The sequence below is a fragment of the Vicugna pacos genome, chromosome 15 (genome assembly GCF_048564905.1).
Source record: "Vicugna pacos chromosome 15, VicPac4, whole genome shotgun sequence".
NCBI classification, from domain to species: Eukaryota; Metazoa; Chordata; class Mammalia; order Artiodactyla; family Camelidae; genus Vicugna; species Vicugna pacos.
Window position 1 is genome coordinate 8,476,296 of NC_133001.1, and position 26,004 is coordinate 8,502,299.

General features: G+C 48.2%; 1 protein-coding gene across 1 annotated transcript; it reads right to left on the minus strand.

Moving 5' to 3' along the window:
* Positions 1-979: 979 nt before the first annotated feature.
* Positions 980-25,953, minus strand: VAX2 (ventral anterior homeobox 2). The gene is made up of 3 exons (XM_031676491.2): positions 25,672-25,953; positions 7,133-7,320; positions 980-1,423 (listed from the first exon to the last, which is right to left on the minus strand). Exons 1-3 carry the CDS (start codon positions 25,907-25,909, stop codon positions 980-982), a joined length of 870 nt encoding a protein of 289 aa, XP_031532351.2. The 5' UTR covers positions 25,910-25,953.
* Between the last annotated feature and the right edge of the window lie 51 nt (positions 25,954-26,004).

A 26,004-nucleotide genomic window follows, 5' to 3' on the forward strand; every position in this document is an offset into this window, starting at 1 on the left:
GGGCAGGGGGGCAGGGTGCGTATGACTCAAGGGCAGCCTGGGGGAGAGCTTTGTGGTGATCAACAGTTCTGTATCTTGTTTGAGGTGGGCCCACGAATCTTACACAGGTGATAAAGTGACATGGAACTAAACACACACACACACACATACACGGTACCAACGTCAATTTCCTGACTCTGACATTATACTGTAGCCACGGAGGATGCAACCATTGGGAGAAACTGAGTGAAGGGTACACAGATTTCTCTGGACCATCTTTGCAACTCCCTAGAGATTTACAATTATTGCAAAATAAAACCTTAAATAAAAGTATCTTATTTGAGCAAAAGAATTTTTTAAAAAGTGCTTGAAGTTGGACTGTTTGTGATGGGCAGGTCCTCTAAAGCATGTGGGGCCTTGCCTGGGTGTACCTGTAATGCCCTCTCTCCAGCTCTCTGGATCCTGGTCTCACCTTTCATTGGTCACCCTCTCCAAGGACTTGAAATTCCCCCCTTCAGTCCATGTTTGAGAGAGGAGCTTGCAAAGGGCAAAGCTCACCAGCAAAAGCATTGATGGTGCCACCATGGGCCTTGTAATGCCGGGGTGGGAGCTCTAGTTGGGAGCAGGAGTCAGATGGGTACCCGGAGCCTCCCAACCGTAACCATGGCCCCAGTTTCTGCGTCTCCCATCAGAGGTCCCCCTGACTCTCGCCGGTTTCCCTTCCCAGTGAGGGGAGGGAGAGAGGGGACTGGGGGGCACTGGCGGTGCTGCGGGGACTCCGTTTCCCTTCTGGTCATGGTTTTCCTTTTATTTCGGTGAGAGGCACGCGCACACACACTGCACTCACGCACACACGCTGCAGGACCAGCGCTGTCGGCTGGGGAGTCTCTGAGCTGGGGGATGGGTGGGGCAGGGCGTGGGGCCGCCCCCGTCCGTCCGGGCCCGGGAGGCGGGGGGCGGTGCCGTGCTGGGGGACTCGGGGTCACGCGGGGGTGGAGGCTTAAGCGTTGGCCTTCTTGCCGCCGCCGCCGCCGGGGCTGCCTACTCTCGGGTCCAGCCGGCTGTAGGGCTCGAAGGCCGAGGAGCCCAGTTCGTAGCCGGCGGGCAGGTCCAGGAGCGGGGCGGTGGAAAAGCAGAGGGCCGGCGGCGGGGGCGGCAGCGGGGGGGACGCCGAGGCCGAGTTCAGCGGGTTGAGGTGCGGGGACGAGTTCCTGGGGTCACCCAAGGAGGTGCCCCTGTGGCCGGCAGGCAGGCCCGGCGGGCCGGGGGTCAGCGCCAGGAGGCTGGGGGCCCCGGGCACGGTCAGCAGCCGGCCCTGCTCCAGCAGCCGCAGGATGTTGGAGGTGGCGAAGGCCTTGGAGGCCGAGGCGGACGCCCGCTTCTCCAGGTCTCTGCTCTGGTCTTTCTTCTGCTTGGTGCGCCGGTTCTGGAACCAGACCTTCACCTTGGGGCGGAGCGTGGGGAGGGGTGTCAGCACGGGGGAGGGGGGCAGGTGGGGCAGGAAGAGGGAGGACACAGCGGGGGGCCGGGGAGTGGGGAGCAGGGGTGCAGTGAGAGAGGAAAGAAGAGGAATCGGATTAGGATCTTCCCACAACCAGCCTGCTCTGGGTGAACTGATAAGAGATCCTGGTCCCCCTCCGAGTCATGGGCACCCCTTCACTGCTACGCTGACCCTGGCCTAGGACAGAAGCGTGGATTGGCAGCTGGAGGGGGCGTCCAGAGGGCACAGAGGAAGGTCCCCTCTTGGCCCACCCTCCTTCCCCTCTTGGCCACTCCCACCTCTTCTGGGCTGGGCCCCCAGGCTGTCTGCGAAGGGAGCTGCTAAAGTAGTCTGGACATTCACCTGTTTGAGCCTCTCAGCAGCCCCTCCCACCCCATCATTTATAAAGGCTGCACTTCTCCACTTGATACGCAGTGTAAGAGGATGTGTCAGGATGCTGAGGGAGACTTCAGATGACCACACACTCAAAGCTGGGGACATAGAGGTGCCAAGTAGCCCCATCCTAAATAGAGCCACCGACCAAAGGGCAGAGACCTTTTTCAAGGTGGATGGGAGGAGGAGAACTTGCCCTCTGCCATCACCCAGTACCTGGCACCCGGCCCCGGGCACTCCAACCACATCCTACTCTACAGGAGGAAAGGCAGTCTGGGAGGGAGGCTCAGTGGTCAGTTCTGCAGGCCCCAGACAGTGAGGGGAGTTCCTCCCCTCTCTGGGAAGGACAGGGTGCTCCCCCCTGCCCAAGGCAACTTGGGGGTGTGAGTGAGTCACTTGCAGGGCCTGGAAGTACGTGGAAGGAGAAAGAATGACATCTGCTCCCCACAGCATCTGCCAGCCCATGTCACTGGAGCCACCAGTGCAGCACTCAGACCCGTGTCCCCAGGAGCACAGAGACTGACCCTGCTTCTGGCCTGGAAGTTTTGGGAGGCTGGCAGCCGACTGGACATTGTGTGTCAGCAGGACAAGTAGGGACCATGGAGTGGAGGGCCCGGGGGGGAAAAGAATGGGGAGACCCGCTGGTTCCCTCCAGCCTCCGAGGATATAAGGGAAGCAGCAACTCCGGTGGCTCCAGGTGGAGGAGCTGAGAGGTGAGGAGGAGGAGGCAGGGGAGGGAGGCTTGCCTGCCTGGGTGAGGATGAGGGCCGAGCTAAGGCTGTCTGGGGTGATACCCAACATCGCCACCTGTGGGAGCAATCACCCCTCCAGCAAAGGCCTCGAGCTAGGAGGCTCCTCAGGCCAGAAGGTGCCAGGTTCCCTGCCCCTCAACCCTGGGGGAAGGTGCTGGTGGGGAGGGAGCAGGTGGCTCAGACAGAGCACACCCCCTTCTTGTGACTACAGCGGGAGGGGCTTCTTTCCCTGAGGTCCCTCCAGCAGGGAGTCGGGCCAGTTCTGAGTTGGGGCCGAGAGGTTGTGACAGACATGAGTTTGTTGTTTTACACGGGACTAGACTGAGTTTCCATAACTGAAAGTGACCAGGGAGTCACAGGATCCACTTGAGGTTGAGTGCTTCATTCATTTACCCATTCATTCATTCAACAGATATGTACTGAGCACCTACCATGTGCCAGGTGCTGTTTCAGGCTCGGGGAATCAGCAGTGAACAAAGCAGAGCAAATCTGTGTGGAGTGGACAGCACAGAGGGGGGAGACAGATGATAACAAATAAAAACATACAGGTGTGGCTGTCGAGTAGCAATAATGGTTTGTGGTGAGGAAACCACTTTTTAAAGTTTCCAATCTGTTGTGGGCCAATATTTTTGTAAAATACAACTAAAAAAGTTACTAGAAAAATTGCCATCCACATTTCTAAATGCTTACTCTCCAGTTTGGACTCATCAAGTGCAGGTAATAGTGTGTGAGCTGGCCGCACCCCGAGGACAACACTTTGGGGCGCTGCTTTGGAAAAAGGGGAAGAGATAAGGAGGGGAGAGGCGGGGAGGTGACTATCTTATGAGTGGGGTGGCAAACACAGCCTCTCTGAAGAGGTGACATTTGAGGCTATATCAGTGAGGAATGGTCAGGGAAGATTCGACTAAATCTGGCTGAAGGAAGTGACTGTTGGTTATTCCAGAATTTGATTGCTCCAGGAAGTGATCCCACCAGATCCTTGGAGACTGTGGCTCTGCAATCCTTTCTCCTGCTAGGAAGGCTCCCGGCTTCTTGGCCAGGTTAGTACCTACCATCTTAGGACCTCAGGCCAGGGACCACCCTCAAGAATCCCTGAATCTCAGTTTCTCATCTCTAGAGTGGAGACAGGGAGGGTACAGCTCAGTGGTAGAGTGCATGCTTAGCATGCACAAGGTCCTGGGTTCAATCCCCAGTACCTCCACTTAAAAAAAATTAAAAACAGAAAAAAAATAACAAAAAAGATTATGCTTCTTAAAAAAAAAAAGCTAAAATAAGGAAATCCTTGTAGAGGGCTTAGCATCCTGCCTGGCCACGCTCAGTGGGTGTTATTATTTCTTGCTCACTTTTTCTGTTCCTATCTCTGAACTAGAGGGAGGGGACAGACCCAGAAGTCGTGGGTCCTTTCCTCGGGAAACTGAGGGGATAGTGGGAGAGCGACACTAACCCGCCCCCAGCAAACGGAGGGCGGTTAGGTACAAAGGGAGTGTGTCAGGCTTTCAGGGGGGATCTGCTCCATGTCCAGCTTGGCTGCAGCCCTGGCTGTGACAGGGAGAGACGGGAATGCCTAGGGCAGTCCCTGGAACACAGCAGGCGTTCAGTCATACTTCTGAACAAAAGTATGGGGTGAATATACTCAGAAGTCCACAAAATTCTAGCCATATCACCTTGGGCAAGTGAATTAGCCTCTCTGGGGCTCAGCTTTCAGAAACAGAGATCCTCTTACCCATAAAGTCATCTTTCTGTAAAGATGAGGTGAGCTAATGGATGTGCCTGCTTTAAATTTTGCGCATGTTATATAATTTCTGAGTGCCTCAGCTTCCGTCTCTTTAAAGTAAATATAGTAAAGAGCCTTTCTGGTGGGCTGAAAAAATATCCTGGTCCTTGGCACAGGGCTCCTGACTCCCATGCATTTCCTGACTGACACACCGGCCCCTCCGAGCGCACCTGAGTTTATGCTAATGAGGTGACTCAGGGTGAACTCCAAGTTTCAGGATGGAGGTTGGTCCCAGAAAGACTGGACCTGTGATTAGAAGGTTGGAACTTTCAGCCCCGTCCCTGACCTCCAGGGAGGGGAGTGCGGGCAGGAGACTGGGTTATAAAGACTCTTGAATAATGAGATTTGGGGGCTCCATGAACTCTCCCCCATATATCCAGCTCTATGCATCTCTTCCATCTGGCTATTTCTGAGTTGTATCCTTCATAATAAATCTGTAAAAGTAAACACAGTAGAAAGCGTTTCCCTGAATTCTGCGAGTCATTCTAGCAAATTATCAAACATAAGGAGGGGGGTGCGTGAACCCCCACATTTATGGCCGGTCAGAAGTACGGGTGGCCCCTGGGATTTGCTACTGGCCTGTGACGTGGGACTGTCCTGTGAGACTGAGCCCTGAAGCTGCAGCGTCTGAACTAACTCCAGGAGCTAGTGTCTGAATTGAACTGAGTCGAACTATTGGACACTCAGCTGAGTGTCAGAGAATTGGTGGCTGTTAACGTGGGAAAGCACCACCTATTTGGTGTCAGAAGGAAAACCTCACAGGGATCCCACAAGGCAGTGGTTAGAACACATCAAGCACTTAGAACAGTGCCTGGTGCACAGGCAACGCTGTGTTAGCCAGCTGTATCGTATATTATCTGCAAAACCCCAGGGCTGGGGAAAGAGAAAGGAGGGCGGTAAGTAACAATCTGTTAGTTGAGGATTCACTGGGGGCCCCCAGGAGGCCTGAAGAGGAAAAAAGGCCTTCACATACTTTCTTGACCTTGGGAAGTCCATGTTGGCTAGTGCCCACCCCACACACACACAGACACACACACCCCACACACACACACTCACCCCCCCACACACACTCACCCCCACACATACCACACACCCCTACACATGCACACCACCACACACATGTACCACACACAGACCCCTCCACACACCACACATACACCCACACACACCCCACCCCACCCCCACATACACACTCTACACTTTACAGTTCAAGCCGTGTGGAAAAGGTCTTAGAATGAGGTAAAGAAGCCTTAGGGAAGGCTTCCTGGAAGAAGAGGAGCTCGGTCTTGATCTTCAAGGGCAGACAAATGTAGCCTGTACTGGGGGCAGAGCAGGGGAAGGATAAGGACTGAGAAGGAGCTACCGGCCTGGGCATCTGAGAGGCCCTTGGAAAGAAGGTTTCAGGGGAGAGTTTGGGGGCAAAACTGGGTGAGACAGAGGGAAATTAGGACACAGGGGAGGGCTGGGGGTTGAGGGGTGACTCGGTGCCTAGATCCCGGGGTTTGAGGTGTCTCCCTGACTTCCCCTGGGAGCTCTCGCCTGGCCCAGCCACTGCGGGCCCCTTTCTGAGCAGAGCCTGGCCCTGCAACCCCGCTGAGCTCAGCTGGAGGGAGGGCCCCTGCCCCTGGCCATCTGCCGGGTTGTTTGGGGCTGTGTACAGGGAAAGCTGGAGGACAACAGTCCAGGTGGAGATGACCCGAGCCTGCGGGCCGGCTGGCTGCCAACCTGCCCTAACTGCAGCGGGCCCGTGCAGTGGGGGACCTCCCGGAGCCGCCGCCTGCGGCCTTCCCCAGGGAGCGCGCCCTTCCGGCCTGTCTGCTCCCTTAGTCCTCTCCTGCCTCTCCTCCCCCCTCAAGTGTCCTAGTCTGGCCCCTTCCATACAGTTATTGACTGACCTTCCTCCGCTGCCTACCTATAGCTGAACCAAGAGTCTCTGAGTCTTCCTTTGACAAGCTCCAGGGTAGTTACCCAGTTTCCAGGCAGCAGAAAGATGCTGGACTGCTTGTCCAAACCCCAGCTCTGTATGACCTTGGGCATAACGTCTCCTCATGTGTAAAATGGGATAATTCTGGTAGTTACATCACAGGGTTGCTGGGAGGGATTAGTGAGTTAACATATGCAAGGCACTTAGAACAGCGCTCTGGCACGATAAGTACTAATATTATTATTATTATCATTTAGCTCTATTACCAGCTTGAAATGCCTCCATTCACACAGAGTAGGTACTCAGTTTACTAAAGTTCTCCCTTTGGGTTGAGCATACAGTTGTTAAAGTGCTAAGCGTGAAGTCCTGTGTGAAGGGAATATTCAGAGCCCCTCTCTTCAACAGGAGTTTCTGAGGCACATTGGGATGAAGGGAAGGCGAGAGAAGATGGGGAAAGGTCCAGAATGGGGAAATGAGAGGTCCCTAGCCCAACTTTGTAATGCCTCATCTCTCCCCTGGATCTTTGCTCCCAGAAAGCCAACCCCTCTCCATCCCTTCCTGTAGGCTCCCTCCGGCACCAACCAATACCCTCTTAGGCCACCCTCTGCCTCTGGAATGGCCCTCCCTCCTTTTACTTTCTGTTGGCATATAACTTCCTCTCATCAGCACTATATTTATGTGCTCTGATTCTTGTGTAACTTTAAGCCTTTCCCTAACATATGTCTGAACTCCAGGATCGGGTCTCCATGCAGCAGCCCGCAGGTCTCACACCCCAAGGAGTTCCCCGGCTGCCAGGGCAGGGGTGGAGTGGCCTGGCCCTGCCCTTTTACCTGGGTTTCTGAGAGGTTCAACTGACGGGCCAGCTCAGTGCGCTCACGGCCCACCACGTACTGGCAGCGCTGAAACTCCATCTCCAGGCGGTACAGCTGCTCAGCTGTGAAGGATGTGCGGGTCCGCTTGGGCCGGTCCAGGTCCAGGCCCTTGGGCAGGACAATTTCCCGGATGGTTCCTTTGGCATCTGCAGATATCATAAAAGGAGGCAGATTAATTCACTAGTTAAGGATTTAAGTCACCAACGAGCGTCTTAATAAGAGGCAGTGTGATCTAGTGAGGAGTTCCTCAGATCTGAGCCTGGCTGTGTGACCTCTGACAAGCTGCTTACCCTCTCTGGGCCTAGCCTCCTTAATCACCCAATGCAGAATGTTATATCTAATGGGTATATGTATATGAATGGGCCTCAGTACAAATGTCAGGTCTATCATCATAGCCTGGGCAGAGAGGACTCACTTTGACCCAGCCAAGATTCTGCTCCCTCAGCAGAGCAAGAAACAAATGGAAAGAGAAACACCAAGTCCTCAAGTGCAGAGGAAAAGATGGGTTAGACCTGGATGTGACCCATCAGGTAGGTCTTACTGGAGGAGATGTCCAGAGACTTTTTTTTAAATTGAAGTACAGTTGATTTACAATGTTGTGTTAGTTTCAGGTGTCCAGCAAAGTGATTCAGTTTTACATACATATACATGTGTGTATATATATGTATTCTTTTTCAGATTCTTTTCCACTATAGGTTATTATAAAATATTGAATATAGTTCCCTATATACAGTATACATACAGTAGGACCTTGCTGTTTATCTATTTTGTGTATAGTAGTTTGTATTTGTTAACCCTAAACTCCTAATTTATCCCTCCCCACTTTCCCTTTTGGTAACCATAAGTTTGTTTTTTATGTCTGTGAGTCTTTTTATGTTTGTAAATAAGTTCTTTTGTGTCACTTTTTTTTTAAAGATTCCATATATAAGTGATATCATATATTTTTCTTTCTCTTTCTGGCTTACTTCACTTAGTATGATAGTCTCTGGGTCCATCTATGTTGCTGCAAACAGCATTATTTTATTCTTTTTTATGGCTGACTAGTATTCCATTATATATATATTACTATATATTCATGTAGACCACAACTTTTTTATCCAGTCATCTGTTGTTGATGGACATTTAGGTTGCTTCCATGTCTCGGAAGAGCCATGTCTTAAACCCTGTGTGTATGTGTGTGTGTGTGTGTGTGTGTGTGGTGAGTGCAGGGGTGTGCACTTTGCCCATAGACCCTCCTGGGGTCCATGAAGAGGCTCACTGGTGAGGGGTAGAGGTGGGATCCCCAGGGGGAGGAGAAGAACCATTGCTACTGTGTCAAGCTGCTGGGGGTGACTTCAAAAGGGGGAGCTTCTGCCACTCCCTGTGTGTCTAGTCCTGAATAGCAGGCCATCCTCCTGGGCCCTGGACCAATGCCATCTATGCATTCGGTCCCTAAGATGGAGCCTACATAAGAGATGTTGAAAATCCTACAGCCCATGTTCACCAGATAGTCCCACTTAAAGAACTCAGTAACAGCAACAAAGTCTTCAGCAAAAACAACATTTCTTAGGGGTAAGGCTGGTTATATACATACATCAGCTTTAACTACAGGGGCAAAGATGATCCAAGTTTGAACCACCCATACTGACGGCTTAAAATCTAGTTCTTAGAAAATTTTACGTCAAAAATTAGAGTGTGGAAATATGCAGCATAATATTCTGTAGGATTTCCCAAACCACTCCCAAAGTATGATCTTGATAATAATAAAGCTAAACTAATGGTAATTTGCCTTTACATAGGAAGGTTAGCGTCAATGAAAAACTTACCAACTCTCAGATCTGGATCAAGCCCAGGTAACAGCCCTGATCAAGCCCAGGTAACAGAGCAAGCCGCCACAGTTGCAGTGACTCCAACCCTCTCCAGGGGGCGAGCACAGCCAGCAATGGTAGTGGTAGTGGCTTTGGCAGCTCATGGTTTAGTCATGATAATAGCTGACATCTCTGCAGTGCTTGCTCTGGGCCAGGCACTGTTTTCAGCACTTTAACCCTCCCAGTGTCTCAATGAAGTTGAAATTATTATTATCCCCATTTTACAGATGGGGAAATGGAGGAACAAATTTTAAGTCACTTACCCTAAGTCATACTGACAGTATTCAGTAAGCTTTAGACATACCCTCATTTGACTTGATGAATACCCTCTTTTAATAATCCTTAGTGATTCAACTGACAGGTTATAATGAAGAGAGCTTTGGTCATGGGTAGAAAATGGAATGTTCTGGATGGGTTCTCCATTGCCCTGGAAGAAGTAGGAAAGGACCTGTACTGGGGATGTGCGGGCTGTCAAGAGGCTCCCTGTGAGCCACAGGACTGTAGAACCTATTTCAGGGTCCCCGCTCTACAGGGTGAAACTGAGACCTCTCGCTCCAAATCCCCCAGCTTATGACTTACGCCGAGACTGGTTCTTCCTGCCTCCAGCCAGGGCCAGCTAATGTTCACTCCTCAGGGTGCACTTTAGTTCCTCCTAGGCTCCTGGCTGGCAGGTCTTGTCCCCGATCTCAGAGGTTCTAGCCCCTTCGTGTGCTCAGTCAATGCTGGGGGAGAAGGTGAGTCTGGGTGGGGTACGCAGTCCTGCCCAGAGGCTGCTCCTCCCCACCACCAGGCTGGTCCCGGAGGGCACTGGGCAGAACACAGCCCACGGGTGGGGGCCCTGCTCTTGGAGGGCTGGTGGAAACACAGGCCTTTTGGAACAACTCAAGCTTCCCCACTCTCATACTTTCGACATTTCAGTGTGGTGGGGTAATCTTGTGACCCCATTGTGACTGGGTCCCCTTTCCTCAGCTTCTACTGACTCCATCTCCAAAGGCACTGATTTTATTAAAAGAGTCTTGGTGGGTGTGAACAGGGGGAAGGGTGGTGGGTGACTATGATGTGCTGGAAGCTCACATCTTTCCCCAGAGCCCATCTGAAGCTCTGAGCCTGTGCTCCTGACCACTGAGGTCAAACCATAAGGCTCCCCCTTTCCACTTCCATAGAGGAGCTAAGAGGAAAATTCCTGCCTCAGGGAACAGCCAGAGCAGCACCCCTGCCCTTTAGGGCCAGGGGAGGCAGGAACCAGTAACAACCAGGAACCAGGGCACCTCAGACTTGCCCCCAGAGACCTAAACGGGCCATACAAATTGGCACATGAGAAGATGTTCAACGTCACTAGCCATTGCGGAAGGCAAATGAAAACCATAAGAAATACATCTCGGAGTAGCTACAACAAAAAATATTGAGAGGACCAAAGGCTGGCAAAGATGCCGAGAAACTAGATCTCTTGTACATTGCTGGTGGGGATGGAAAATGGTGCAGCCACTCTGGAAACTGACCTAGCAGTTTCTGAAAGAGTTAAACATATATTTACCATGGAACCCAGTGACCTCACTCCTGAGCATTTGTCTTAGAGAAATGAAATCTTAGGTTCACATCAAAACCTGCACGTGGATGTCCATAGCAGCTTTCTTTGTAACAGCCCCCAAATGGAAACAATCCAGACGTCCCACAATAGATGAATGGATAAACAAATTGTGGTACAGCTATATTATGGGATGCTACTCAGCAGTAAAAAGGAATAACAATTGACATGACAATTTGGATAAATCTCCAGGGAATTATACTGAGTGAAAAAAACCAAGCCCATCCTTAAGGCTACATGCTGTATGATTCTATGTATATTACACTATAAAATGACAAAGTTATAGAGGTGGAGAACAGACTTGTGCTTGCCAGGGGTTAGATAAGGGGGGTGTAACTATAAAGGGGTAACATGAGGATGCTTCTTGGTGCTAACAGAACAGTTCTGCATCTTGATTGTGGTGGTGGTTATATGGATCTATAAATGTGATCAAATGTCATAGTACTATATACAAAAACAAAAAAGGGCATGCCAAAAATGGGTGAAACCTGAGGAAGGTTGGCAGTTTAATTAATTATATTGTACCAATGTCAGTTCCCTGATTTTGATAATGTATTTTAAATATGGAAGATGTCACCACTGTGAGGAGCTGGTATACAGATACACAGGACCTCTCTACCATTTTTACAACTTCTTGTGAGTCTGTATTTCAATAAGTGAGACTTACTTCAAAATAAGACATTAACAACAGTTACAACAAAACATGCCATGGAGCTAGAATGATGTTTTGTCACAGAAACTGACAAATCCATTAGTTGAAAGAATATAACAGTGTTTCCCCAAACGCCTCTGCATTTCACTTGTGGTTTGTAAGATTGTTTAAAATGATACATAAATAAATTCTTTCTCATTTCAAAAGTTACGCACTTATTTTAGTGTTTACTAGAAAAAATTGAAAGCTATGATTTTACTTGCTTAGAATGAAGCTACAGTAGGTATTTTGTTTTAAAATATGCTGAAATATTAAGTAAATAAATGAAACATGAATATAATAGAAATGGTAAAGATAGTATTCAAATAACTGACTATTGGGAAACAATGGAATAAGAATACACAATTGGAGCTGTGTATATATAGTGTAGAAAGTTTGTGACAAAGGGAATATTCTAAATGGAGATGGGTTGGTCTAGCCTGTAAGTGGAGTTAAATTGGTTACTGTAAGTTGTCTGTTTGGAATATCATTAAGTTAAATTCATGTTTCACACCATAAAGATCAATGTTTTGAATGGATTAGAGATCAAATCATAGACTACAGAATGATAAAAGCATTTAAAGAAAATATAGGAGGATATTCTTATAACCCTAAGCTTGGGAAGAGTTTTCCAAGCAAGATACCAACTTAGACTGTAAAGGAAAAACAGAGGTTTTATTTGACTATATTAAAGATAAAAACTTTTGTATGACAACAATACTAAAATCAAGGTAAAATGCAAAAGACACAATTGGAGAAAATGCTTTTGAACACCAGAAACTAACACAACATTGCATATCAACTATACTTCAATTTAAAAAGAAACAAAAGAGAAAATACTTTCTTAAAAGGCAAAGAAATAATACCCAGAATATATAAAATGCAATTATGAGTAAACTATTTTTTTTAAAAAAAAACAGGGCAATGGTCCAGTAGAAAAAATATTCAAGTCATTTATGTGAGCCATTCCCAGAAAAGATATCCAAATGGCCAATAAATAAATGAAAAGACGAGCGTAGCTTCACAGTAATTAGGGTGATGCAAGTTTAAGAAACAATGGGTAATCATTTATCTCGCATAAGTTTAGAGAAACATTTAGTCGACGATTAATAAAGCAATGATGCACTTTTGGGGAATCCACACTCCCACCCACTGCTGGTACGACCACAAATTGCCATAACCTTTTAAAGCTGCATTTGTCAGATTTAAAGATGCACATAACTATTGCCCCAGCAATTTTATTTTAGCAGGCAATTATCAATAAAAGCACAGGCTGGCAGGCGTACGTGTGTAATGCACAGTGGTAGAGTTCATGCTTAGCATGCATGGGGTCCTGGGTTCAATCCCCAGTACCTCCATTTAAAAAAAAAAAAGAAAGAAAAAAAAAAAAGGAAGGAAGAAAAGCAAAGGACAGACTCATGTGCTCCAAGGTATATAAAAGGATGTTTGCTGCCGCATTGTTCAAAGTGTTGAAAGCTTGAAAGCATCCTGAGTGTTTCCTGTAAGGGAAATGACTGAACAAATTATGGTACATTCAGACCATTCCTATTTTATAAAATACCGTGTAGCAGTTAAAAAGAATAAGGCAGTATCTATATGAACTGACACTAAGTGAAAGAAAGTTGTAGATTAATATGTGTAGTACTATCCCATTTATATAAATAAAACAACTGTATATATTCAACCATTCAACAGAAATTTAGTAAGTGCCTACTATGTGCCAAATACTATTCTAAGGTGTGAGGATACAGAAATGAGTAAAACTGACAAGGTCCCTGTTCCCATAGACCTTGTAGTGGTGAGAGAGCCAGAGAATAAATTTGAAAGACTAATATGTAAGGTAATTATAAATGCTGCGAAGACAATAAAACAAGACAAGAGGATATTACTGATCCTCTCCAAATAATCAAAACCCAGTAATCACAGAGTGCTTGTGTTTGTACTTGCCGTTTTTAGCCAGGACCATCAGAGAAGGCCAGTCGTCAAAGTCAAGTTAATGTAAAAACCATGAATGCTGTTTGCCAGGGTTTCCAACTCCTTCCAGGTACATGGTAGGGCTGCACTAATTTTCTGCCCTTTGAAATCAGACATGGCCATATGACTTGTTTTAGTCAAGAGGAAAGGATGTGGTCACATTCAGGCGAAAACTTCAAAAACTGGTTCATAATTTGCCACACCCTGTACCCTACTGTGATGGGGGGCGGAAGAGGGGGCAAGATGGCGCCTTGTCAGCCTGGGTCTCTGAGTACCAAGATGGGCCCCTGCCTGCTTGGGATGGACTTACCAAGTCAGCGAGATATATACCTGCATTTTGTTAAAACTCTGACATTTGGGGTTATCTCTGCAGCAAAATCTAGCCCATCCTTACTGGCACAGCCCTCTTCCCTGAATTGTTCTTTTTCTGGGTGGAGTTGGTGGGGAAGCACCAGGAAGGAGGGATAGCTTAATTCCCACAGCCTCTCTGTGGGTAGGTCTTGTTAGGGTGCAATGCGCCAGTCTAAGTGGAATGAATACTGAGCTTTGCTGCCCTTCAGATATCCTCAAGGAGGGGGTGAGCCCTGAGAGGTGGGGGGGGGGGAGAGTGGATTCCGTCCAAAGAGCCTTTGCCACGGGAGATGTGGTGACCCCTGGCTAATAATAGATAGCTAATGCTACTGACCTCCAGGACCAAAGATTACCCCCTCTCACCTCTCCCAAAAGAACCCCTCAAAGTCCCACCTGACTTCATCCAGGTAGCACCCAGGTTAATGCGCTGCTGTTAAGGTGCTGACTTCTAAGTGTGACAAGGTCCTTCCTGCCTTAATCTACAAAGATGATGTGATCACTACAAAAAATCCCGTATAAAAATTTCATTCTCAAGTTTATTGGGAAAACTGAAAATGGAAGAAAAGTTGAGAAAAAATGTTAAAGAGTGAGGAGAGAATACTCGCATTGCCATTACAGAAAAATCTATTACAAGTTGACAGCAACTGAAATAGTGTGATGCTGGTGCAACAGTGAAGAAGCAAATCCTTACTTATGTGAGGATTTGATATATTGTAAAGATGACACCTCAAATGAGCTGCAGGAAAGAAAAGATTATTAAAGGCCTTGGTTCTGGACATTTAGTTCATTATTTGGAATAAAGTAATTTATCTCACACTGCATGCAAAAATATACACAAGATGGATTAAAATTTAAATGTAAAAATAAAGCTCTAAAAATTGGATGAAAAACATTGAAGAATTAAAAAAAAAAAACTAACTGATTTGAGAACCTAGAAATAAAAGCTTCTGCAGGATGAGAGACAGTTAAGAGACAAATGACCGATTGGGAGAAAATGTTAATACATGCATAACAGAGTCTTAATGTCTAGCATACACAGCCTCTATAGAACGGTGAATAAAATCAAGCAATCCAGTGGGGGAACTGAACACATTAGACAAAAGGGTTATTCAGAGAAGAAGAAATTCTAGTGGCCAATAAATATGAAAAAATACTCAGGTTCAGAGGGACTTAGGGGAAATACAAGTTAGAGCAGCAATGAGATAAGTTTTTTCTTCAGAGAGCATATTTTATCCATCAGACTGGGACGATGTGCTGGCAAAGGTGAGGGAAAATAGGCTTTTCTCAAGCTCTGTTGTTAAGAATGCACATTAATACAAAACAAGATTTTCTTGGAGGGCAATTTCACAAGACCTAGCTGAATTTTAAAAATACGTAGTTCCTTTGTTTCAGAAATTTTATAGAGGTTTCTACCCCAGAGAAATATTAGTATACTTGATAAAGACAGAGCCACTTTTTGTAGCATAGTTAGTAAGAGAAAAAAAAAGGAAAAAACTGAACGTTTGTCAATAGGAGTACCGTTGATGACGTCACAGTACAGTCATGCCTTCAGCTGTTAAGCAGACATTAACAAGAACGAGACACATCTCCATATACTAATCTGGAGGGATGACCATTATGTATTGCTATATGAAAATAGCGAATACACACATACAAACCCATTTTTATAAAGAACAAAAGGTAAAACTAAACTGTGTGCCTGCTTGTATCTACATAGAATTAAGTCTGGCAGGATGAACACCTCTCTTTTCTGTTTGCTCTGTGGAGTGGAAGCTGGTTAGGGAGGGAAGATTTCTCCCACCTTACTTTGTACACTTTTTTTATTATTCAGTTTGTTGCAAAGACTGTCACAGTCTGTAAACAGACTATTTTAGCAGTTTGCAAAAACATTCCACTTATGTAATACAGAACTTACACATTTATGTTTTTCAGTTACTAGGGAAAGTTTAGGAGATTACATCTTGGGAATGGAAGTATATTACGTGGGGGAAATGAAGAGTTTTCAGCTTTCCTTTCACATGATTTCAGCATGGATTGATTTTCTAATTAAAAGGGTATTTTGTACTTCAGAAAGGAAAAGACATTACAAACAAAAATAAAGATAAATTGTAAACTCAAAAAATTGCAACACATACTGAATTTTTGTAACAAAAAAATTTAAGTGATATTATAAATATATATGACATGGACATTATATATTATATATAATATATATAATATTGTTACTTTGGTTGCAGAAGAACTTTCTAGTTAAGAACTAAAATGTAGAAGTTCAAAAGGAAATGACCATTAGATGTAATTACAGTTTGAATTTGAGCAGGAAAAAAAACTCACAGCAAAATTTTTTAAAAAAAGAAAAAGATCTGGGGATGTTTACAATACATCACAGAAAAAGGGATCGCTTCCCTTTTATACAAATGTATAAAAACATCTAAGTATATTTTATGTTTACAGATATGTTTATGTAAATGTTTGTTTATATAATATATAAATATTGATCTATAAATACGTATAAATGGCATTTACAACTGAAAGAAAACAATGAGCAAACCAACAGAGATATGGCTGAGTCTATGAATAAAAAATTCACAGAAGAGGAAATAACAATGAAGAGTAAGTATAGGAAAATATGCTTAACCTCACTAGTAATTAAAAATGCTAATAAGATTTTTTCACTTGAAAATATTTCACTCTAAAGGATTGAGTATATCCTGGGCTGGGACAATGTGGAGAAATGGCACATTTGTACACAATTTCTGGAAGTATAAATTAGTACATTTTTGGCATTTGGAAATATCTATCACAATTTTAAGCATATATATATACTTGGATTTCAATTTTTCACTTCTAGGAATTTACCCTGTAATTATATGCATACCAGACGTACATGAAATGATGTTTATTATTTTTTAAAGTTTACCATGAGAAATTCTAAATATATACACAATAAGAGAGAATGGGATAATAAATCCAGACATACTTATCCCCCAATTTCAATTATAACAGTTCTATTTCAATATGAAACAATTATAAACTCAGGAACAATCCAATTTCTTCTATTTCCCCATAATTTTAAGCAAATCCCAGATATCGTATCATTGTATCCAGAAATATTTTATAAGTACCTCTAAAGAACCCTTTAAAAAAAACACAATACTGTTGTCACAATTAGACATATAAAATGTCTCACCTGTTTACATATTTTTCTTATTGTCTCATAAATAAGACCAAAAAACCTGTTAAAATTAGGATACAAAGATGTTCACTGAAACATTGTAATCGTGAAAAAATAGAACCAACGTAAATATCCAGGAACAGGGGACTGGTTAAATAAATTATATTTTATCTGCATAATGTAGTACTATGCAGCTGTTAAAAATGAGGCAATTCTTGATAGAAAAATGTATATTAAATGAATGTTTATTAAATGAAAAAAACCAGTTTGCAAAAATCCCACTTTTGTAAAATGTAACTTGCATTTTTTTTTCAATTACTAGGGGAAGTTTGGAAAACTGCATCCTGGGAGTAGAAGTGTATTATATGGAGGAAATGAAGAATTTTCAACTTTTACATGATATAGCAAAATAGCATGGACTGGTTTTGTAATTAGAAAGATATTTTGTACTTCAGAAAACAAGAGACATCGGAAATAAAATTAAAGGACAACTTATAAACTAAAAAAACCATACAGCATATACTAAAAGCAATGAGCTACTATCCATAATACAAAGTTCCTACAAATCAGTAAGCAAAGATATATATGAAAATTTAAATGGTCAAATGAAATGAACTAACAGATAGTGGAAGAAATACAGCTGGCCAATAAACATGAAAAGATGCTCAACTTCACTAACAATCAAAGAAATAAAAATTAAAATGCCAGTGAGGTTCTTAGGTATGTAAGATGTATAATGTCCCATATGGGGAGAGGGCAAAGGTGGGGCTATAGATTGCTAAACTTTCTTCCTCTGGAAGAACAGTTTAACATCTATCAAGATATAAAGTGGACACTGTGCCGGCAAGACTTGGGGATACAAGCACTTGCAGGCATTGCTGGGGGAGTTTCAGCTCACGGAGGGCTCTTCCGCATTATCTTCCAAATTACACGCACAGATATTCTTTGACCCTGTAAACTACTTTCAGGAACTTCTCTGACAGAGCCACCCATGTGGAAATGACCAAGGAACAAGTTTATTTACTGCAGCATTGTATATAATAACAAAAGATAAGGAAAAAAGTTAAATGTCTACCACGAGGGCACCAGCTGTATAACATACATTATGGCCCATCCAGTCTCTATAAATGGACTACTACGTTAAATGTAAAAAACTAACAAGAAGTTCTTTACATCCCAAGATACACTGGTAAGTGAAAACAGTAAGGGGCAGAAAAATGTAGAGAGATGTCACCATGTGAGTGAAAAATAAAAGAAAGAAAAAATAATCTAGCTGCATTGATTGCATGAAGCATACGAATTATTTGGAAGAACCTACTAGAAAGCAGTAAATCATGGCTGCCCTTGGTGGGGTGGTGGGAACTTAAGGATGGGGGACAGGGGTGGGAGATTTTTCACTGTGTACTTACAACAACTTTTTGATCTTTGAATCAAATGAATTAATTACAATTTTTTAATGAAACACGTGTAAAAAAATTTTTTTTAGTGTGTGTAAACCTTTTGAAGCAGCCATTCCACTGCTCGGAATCCTAGCCTTTGGAAACACTCAAGGGCGCGAAGACGCGCGCCTTGGGAGCCCACTTCGCCGTGTCGGTACCAGGGATAAACAACCGGAACGTCCTTCCAGAAGTTAGGAGAATCCGGCTTTCCCAACGGAAGGAGCCCTGTACAGTCACAGAACAGCGTGAGATGGTTGGGTCCAAAAGATGATCCCTGCGGATTGCATTTTTCAAAACGGTAAGTCGCGAGATAGCTTAGGTAATGTGATTCTGCTTCCGCTGATGTTTGTATAGGAGAGTGGGGGTGGGGATCTGAAACACACCTAACATTGGAGACGGTGGCTATTTCTGGGAGCCTCCCACCAATTTGTTTTTTTTTTTTCACACCTTCAGCACTTACTACTTTTTGAATTTACATTCTCTGTCCACCTGTCCACGCTGTAACTATGGCCCTGCCAGAGGCTGGGTCCTCGCAAAGTGTCCTCATCCGCCTCGCCCCGGCTCCCCACGGCTCCGCGGGTGGCCCCCGTGGGCGGCGGGACAAGCAAAATACAGAACAAACTGTGGCTTTAGTTGCCCGGTTATTTCAAGCTCCGGCGGAGGATAGGAGGCGTGTGGATGGGGCGCGGATTTGTCTAGTTATTTCCCCGGTTGGCTTTGCGGGTGAAACCTCACACCGAGCAGCTGCGGAGAGCCGGGAGTCTCACTACCGCCCTTGAGGCCCTGCACTTCCCACGACCTCCCGCTCCGGACGCAGCCGGCCTCTAGGCGGCTACACCAGCCCTGGGGATCCAGGGACCAGTAAAAGAACCAAATCCGAGCTTCTTCAGATTTTATATTTCAGTGGTTCCCAAATTTGAGGATTGCACAAACTTCCAAAACTAGGGCGTCGTCAGTTTTATGTTTTATGTTTGTGCTCTGTCATAATCACCATTTCATGTAAGGAACGGCTTTGAAACGTAAAAAGAGTAAGATCATTTCAGAACAGATGTTCCTCCTCCGAGGGGGTTGCGACTTCCTACCTAGTTAAATACCTAGCGATGTGGATGTTTTGCCAGCTTTCATTCATTTGGCAAATATTTACTGGGTGCCTACTGTATGCGTTCAGAACACGCTTGGGGAGATCGCATAGGTTTGGCGGGCGCAGTGACAGCCTCCTAAATCGTCTCCGCGCCGGATCAAGGGAACCTGGCTCTGGGCACCTGCCTCCCGGAATTCAGCGCAGACATCCCTCACCACCCGAGTCTGGCCGCCGGTGCCTGTCAGGAACCCCCTGCACGTCGTCCCCGCATGTGAGAGGGTCTCTTGGCTGGCACGCTGAGCGCCAGCAGCCCCACCAGGTCGGTCTGGCACAGAGTAGCTACTCATTAATGTTTGCGGATTGAATCAGCTAGCAAGCGAAGGGCAAGATCATAGGGAAAAGTGAGAGAGTGTTTTTTTGCTGGGGTGGGGAGGCAGCAGTTAGCATCTCGGCCATCTCCACTCCCTTGCCGCCCTGGCAGGCCCAGAGCCCTGGTTTATCCTGGTCCACCCATTCCTCGGCTTTGTAGGCCAGATCTGGTCTTGGTACTGCCACCTCTTTCCGCAGTGTGTCCACTGCCACCCTGGCATCCTCAGTGGAGACCCTCCAACCGCCTTCCTGGACTGGGGCAGCGGTATGCAGAGGCGCCTAGACCACCCTGGGTCCCTGGGATTCCTGGCAGGCCCACTCCCCTCAGTGTCCTCAATCAGAGCTTCTCAAACTGAAGTATGGGGGAACTCTGCAGGATGCACTGCGGGTAACCGGCTACCCGCTTTCCTAGGAGAGTCAGACTAATCTTCAGTTTATATTAAGCACACAGGGAATAAAGGGAAATTCATATGCTTTGTATACTCCCCTGCCCTTCCCCGCCATTTAAAATACAAATCAAAGAAAGTGCACTGAGAGGGAGCTTGGGGTTACTGTGGCCTCCAGTAGACTGTAATTGAGGAAATGGCATAGAGCCAACAGAACCCACTAATGCTCTCTCTCCCAACAGGTTCTGTGCAGTGGGTGAAGCCTCAAATTGGTTGGTGCCAGCGTACATAGGCCCAGGGACACAGGCCACCATGGTCCACTTCGTCCCTCCAGTTCCGAGTAGTATACACTGTCCCAGCCACCTTGCCTGGCCAGGTCACCTGGGGACCACCTAGAAGCTCAGATCCTTCAGATTACGTGTGTGCACGCCCGCACGATGCGGTAGTGGGTTCACGGGCACCCCGGTCCAAAAGACCACCTGGGGTGGTAGAAATAGCTGAGAACACAAGGAGCCACCAAATGCTCTATGCTGGGCATTATGCTGGGCAAATGCTGGAAAATAAAAACGGTGCACACAAGAAACACCAACAAGACAGTACATTTTTTGCAGGTTTGCTTGTGTGTGTGTGTGTGTGTGTGTGTTGAAGGCGGTGCGGCAGGGCATGGATATTAAAGGGTAAAAATGGAGACCCAAATGGTTGGTAGGGCCTGGCATTGACCCCCGTGAGACTGTGGGTCCTTCTGCCAAAAACAAAGCAAAAGGAAAAATGTAACAAACATAAAAGAAAAACAATCCCAGGAAAATAAAAGAGAAACCTAATACCCCCCAAAACTCCCAAACTAAAACTAAAACTAAAAACAAAACCTTCAAAATGCAGTCTGCTGCATAAATCATTTAAGCCTTTCAACTGCTGCGTGGGGGGCTGGTCCTGCATTCTGCAGTCTGTAAATGGTAATACTGAGGCCCTGGTCCCACAGTCTGCAGAGGACCCAGGCGCTGGGACGTGCAATGCAGTGCTCCTTCCAGTACAACATTCTGCCCTGCCTTCTCCGTTGCCAAAACACCCCCTCGGGCAGGTGGGCAGCTGTGCCCTTGTGGAGCTGCCACAAGTAGACTCTCCCCACCCTCTCTCTCGGTGAGGCCAGCCAGGTCCCAGCTGAGTCCTCCTAGGTCCAGTGGCTGCTGTAAATCCAAGAAAGGAAGTGAATGGCAGGTCAATGCTGAGCCCAGACCTGGCTGCCAGAGAGGGTTTTCTGTTCCCGAAGGCTGCTCCTAGCTCAAGTCCCCAAGCCTTGGCCCCTTGCCCGGCATACTCGCATACTCGGATATGTCTACAGCAGCCAGGGCCCTGCGAGGTCTATGCCGTTGTGCTGTCTGTGTTTGGACCAGTGAGTTTCTGCAGCTCAGGTCCGGCACTGTCCCCAGATTCTCAGTGGGGTCAGACCGCACTAAATTCAGTGACTCCCTGTCCCACACCTACTTCTACAAACAGGACTGTCTAGTTGCAGCCAGAGGCCTTGGCCTTCCTGCACCCTCCCACGTTCCCAGCCACTGGTGCATCCATCAAGCTCCAAGGTAAAAGCGTTTCCGCTGGTGGGTGGTGGTGCTGCAGGGGTTGGGGGGAAGCCATTCACTCACTCAAAGGGTCTCTCAGTTTTCCTGTTCCTCTGCTCCCAGACCGAGGAGTGAGGGGCCAGGTCAGGAGTGCCGCAGGTCTCAAGGTGCAGGAGTGCCCTGGGGGCAGCCTCTGAAATACACTCTACTCTGGCCAGTGTGGCTGCACAGAGCTGGGGGCAGAAAGTGAGGCCCCATTGTGGTTTTGAGACCCACAGTTTGTAAGGGACTGAGTTGGGCGAGTTGGGACAGCGCTAGCATTGTTCATAACATTTTCTGGGTTGGGTGTTGCTGGCAGAACACCATTCCCCGCTCTGTGCAGAGGGGTTGTTGAATTTGACTCTGAATTTGTTTGAGAATCGTGTAGGTGCCTCTGAGTGCGAGAGGGAAAGCACAGATCATGAGGTTTGGGAGTTTGGGGTGAGGGTTGTCCCACCTCTTTTAACTGCAGGGATCCGGGCTTCACCGAAAAGGCGATTGCACCGAGGCTGCAGCAAACGAATTTAGAGCCACAGCTGGGAGGTGGCCTGTTCCTTCCATCGGCTTCCCAGGAGCAGTTGGCTCGCTCTGTTCAAATATAAAACAAAAGCATCCTGCACCTCGACCCCTCATCGGCCAATGGGCCATTTATGCAGTGGTGTGGGGCGGCCTAGGAGGCCCTTTGGTCCCTGTGGAAACCGAGCTGCGTCCTCGGTGGGCTGTGTGCGGTGCCGGTTGTGTGTACATGCCTATTATCCTGGTGGCCTTGTTTGTGCCCACTAGTGGCATGAAGCAGCCTCCATTTTGAGGCAGGAGATTCAGCAAGGTCGGCCTCCCTGGCTCCCTGACCCACATTTTGCAGAGGCAGCAGAAACTTGAATGATTCGTTGACGGAGTGTTCCTCGAAGGGGACTGGGGAAGGCTGCACTGTGTGGTCTGCAAGATGGTGCTGGGCCTCCTTTCATCAGCCGGCTCTTGACCCCTTGGCTGCTCACCTCCCAACACTTACACAGCCTCTGGGCCCAGGAGGGTGAGGTGGGGGAGGCCCCTGAGGAAGGAGGCCCACTGCTTGAAGCAGTTTGTGGGTCACCTCACAGCTCCCTCTTTCATTCAACAGAATATTTATGGAGATCCTGCTGGCTGTTTGCAGTTTCACAGGCAACATCTCTGACCCTTAGCATAGCCCTTCAAGGGAAGAGCTATGGTGTCTTTGTACAGATGAGGAAACTGAGGCATGAGAGGCAGAGAACCTGGTTCAGCTTCAGAGGGCTCTAAGACCTGTATTCCAAACCAACTCCCCTCAATTCCAGCCCCTGTGTTTTCCTCTTACTCCCCTGCGCCTTGGGACTCCCCCAACAGATCTGCTACCCTGAGGTGGGGCCCTCAGGGGAGTGCAGAGTAGAAAAGAGGCAGAAAGAAGGGCCGAGACCCTGAGAGAATGGGGCTCTTTCCCAGAATCTTCACCTCACCAGCAACCAATGACTATGATGGCCTACCTTCCGTCCTTTTGTAGTTTCCTCCAAGGGTACTTTGGCAGGATATGTCCTTGGAGGTCAAGGGCAAAATGGACTCTCTGCTTAGAGCATACTGGAGGGACATTCAGCCAGGGGCCACAGTGCCACAGACTCCCCTTCACAGTCCGGGGGCCCTTTCATTTGTCAGAGCCTCCGCCCTGGGCCCAATGGGGACAGGAGTGACGCAGGTGACCCTGGCTAGGAGGGATTAGCGGTAAATGACGTCTCTGGTATCTCAGGCCTGTAATAACCTCCCTGTTATTAAATGGAAAAGGGCAGAGGGATTTATGAGGGCCCTGTTTACCTTTTATTTTTTTCAGGTGCATAAATACCTTCTCTGCGCTCCGTTTCCATTATATGGTACAAAGGTAATGGCATGGCTGTAGTTTCCACGCGCATTTGTGAAAGCACACCTGCTGACAGTGCAGACAAGCTTCCCCACATACAGTGGCGGGGCCCTCTCTTCCTGGCTGCGGATTGCTCCCAGCGTGAGGGGTCTCCACCCCACAGGGTGGAGGGTCATTTTTGACTTCCACTGTCTGTAAGTCCACACCAGACATCTGTACACAAAATCTATTTTTTCACATCTATATTTTGAAATCTACATTTTGACATCTATACACAAAATCTACAATCTACACGCAGAGTTAATAGAGCAGAAGGGATGGTAGGTGTGCACAAAACTCACAATTGTCCAGGCAGAAAGAAATGGCTACCCATAGGTGGAGTGTGAGGTGTTGAGTGTCATGCAGGGACCTGGGGCCCTTAATCTGGGAGTGTGGGCTTAAGGGGCTGATTTCTCTGTTTCTGGAAGCCCTGCAGATTTCCTTAATGGAACTCCAAGCTGGCTGCTAACACCTTGTACCCAGGACACCCTACAGTCTATGAATAGGATCTAATTTAATCCCAGCTGCCCAACAGGTCCACACACCTGATGGAATCCCTGCTGGGTGGGGAATCACCCACCCTCCATGCCCTATCCTGTAACAGCTTTGACCCAAGCCTGACCCAGAACAGCGCTGGGCACCCATGTCACCTAGGTGACCACACCTGGCACCAGAAAGTGTTTCAAGATCTGACTTTGTGTCCCTGAGTCTGTGTCCAAGATGGTCATCAGTCAACTTCACACTGGCTGCCTCCGTGCTCAACCTTAGCCCCCATTCTGAGAGCCACCCAAACTCAGCAGCTGTGGGGAGGCTGGGTGCAAGCAGGCCAAGGTGTCCTAGTCTGCGTGTGGGGAGCTCACACACAGCCCAGTGCTGGAGCGACCTGGAGCCAGCATTAGGCTGGTTCCCCTTCCCTAGGCCATGGCTGAGGATATCAGCTCTGCCTGATTTCTCCAGAGGCCCTTGGGCTCCCAGGAGGGGCGCTCAGGAAGAAGGGGCAAGAAAAAGGCAGCGGGAGGAAGCCGGGGGAGGGAGTCGAAGAAAAAGGCCGGGGAAGCCATTACCCTGGAGTAGCCTCTTCTAGGCGCTGGGTCTCCTGGATCCGGGACTCCGGGCTAATGGGGGAAACAGACCTCAGGCTCTGGCCCAGGCCTCGGGCCTAGGGACCGGCTGAAGGCAAGACCCCTGGAATCCCTTTCTCCTCCCATCTCGCTGGGTGAGCCCCGGATCCAGCGAAAGCCAAAACTAGAGCTTCGTGTCAGGCTGGCTTTGGGGGCCGGGGGAGTCCCAGCCTCTTGGCAAGGAAGGCAGGCGGAAGGGCACTCGGACGCAGTCCACAGGCGCTTGCAGAAAGCGAATGCTGAGAAGGCGAGCTCGGCGGAGAGAAATGGTCAAGAGAGAAGAGAGGAAGGCGAAGGGCGAGGGAGAACCAGAGAGACGTGAAAGGCCAGGCTGGGAGAAGGCCGCACCGAGAGCTGGCTGGGCCCGGGCGCCGCGAGGAAGTGGGAACCGGGAGAGAGAAGCCCAGGCGGGCAAGCGCGGCGCACGCAGCCCTCCGCGTCCCGGTGCCCTCTCCCGCGAGCAGCCGGTGGGTCCGCGTGGCTGGGAATGGGAAACGAGGCTGGGCAGCAGGGCAGGGAAGCACCCGGCCGCTGAGAGGAGCCCGGGCCTTTTCCTCCCGCGGTTCCAGACGCTGGTCCTTCCTCGTCCTGACCCCGCGGAACGCTTGTGACGCTTTTCTCCGCACCCGCCACGAGGGTCGCGGGGCGGGGACTCGGCTCTCCGCATCCCGCACTCCCATCTCGGCCCCCACGCCTCGGGAACCCGCCGGGATGGGTCTGGGGTGAGGCTCCGGCCCTAGAGGCTAAGAACTGTAAGGCAGTGAAATGGGGATCTCTTCGGTACCGGTTGCCGCTTTGTCCCCTGCACTCAGCTCAATGCCCAGCACACAATAGACGCTCAAAATAACGTTTGCTGAATGAATGACCGAATGGTGACTGGCTGAATGAATATATGAATTGAGAGGTGGAGGTTGCAGGAAGTTCGGAGGCCCCAGTAGGGATGGGGGTGTCCAGCGGGCTAGGGCTTCGAGCATTCCTCTTACCTCGCACCAGGATGCGGCGGCAGTGGTCTGCCTCGCCGAGCCCGGGCTGCCCGTCGCTGTCGGCGCCGCTCTCCCTCGAGCCCGCGGGGCTGGAGGCGGAGGTCCCAGCAATTTCCTTTGGGCTGCGGCCGCCGGCATTAGCGCTCGAGTCCTCAGCTCCGCCGCGGTCTCCGCCACGCCCGCCCCGAGACTCCCGGCGTGCGGGGCCTCGGTCGCGCTCGGCGCCCCCATCGCCCATGCCGGCCGCCACCGCCGCCTTCGCCACCGCCTGGCCAGCCTGGGCTGGCCAAGCCCGCGCCTCCCCGCCCCTCGCACCCCCCTCGTCCGGCTCCT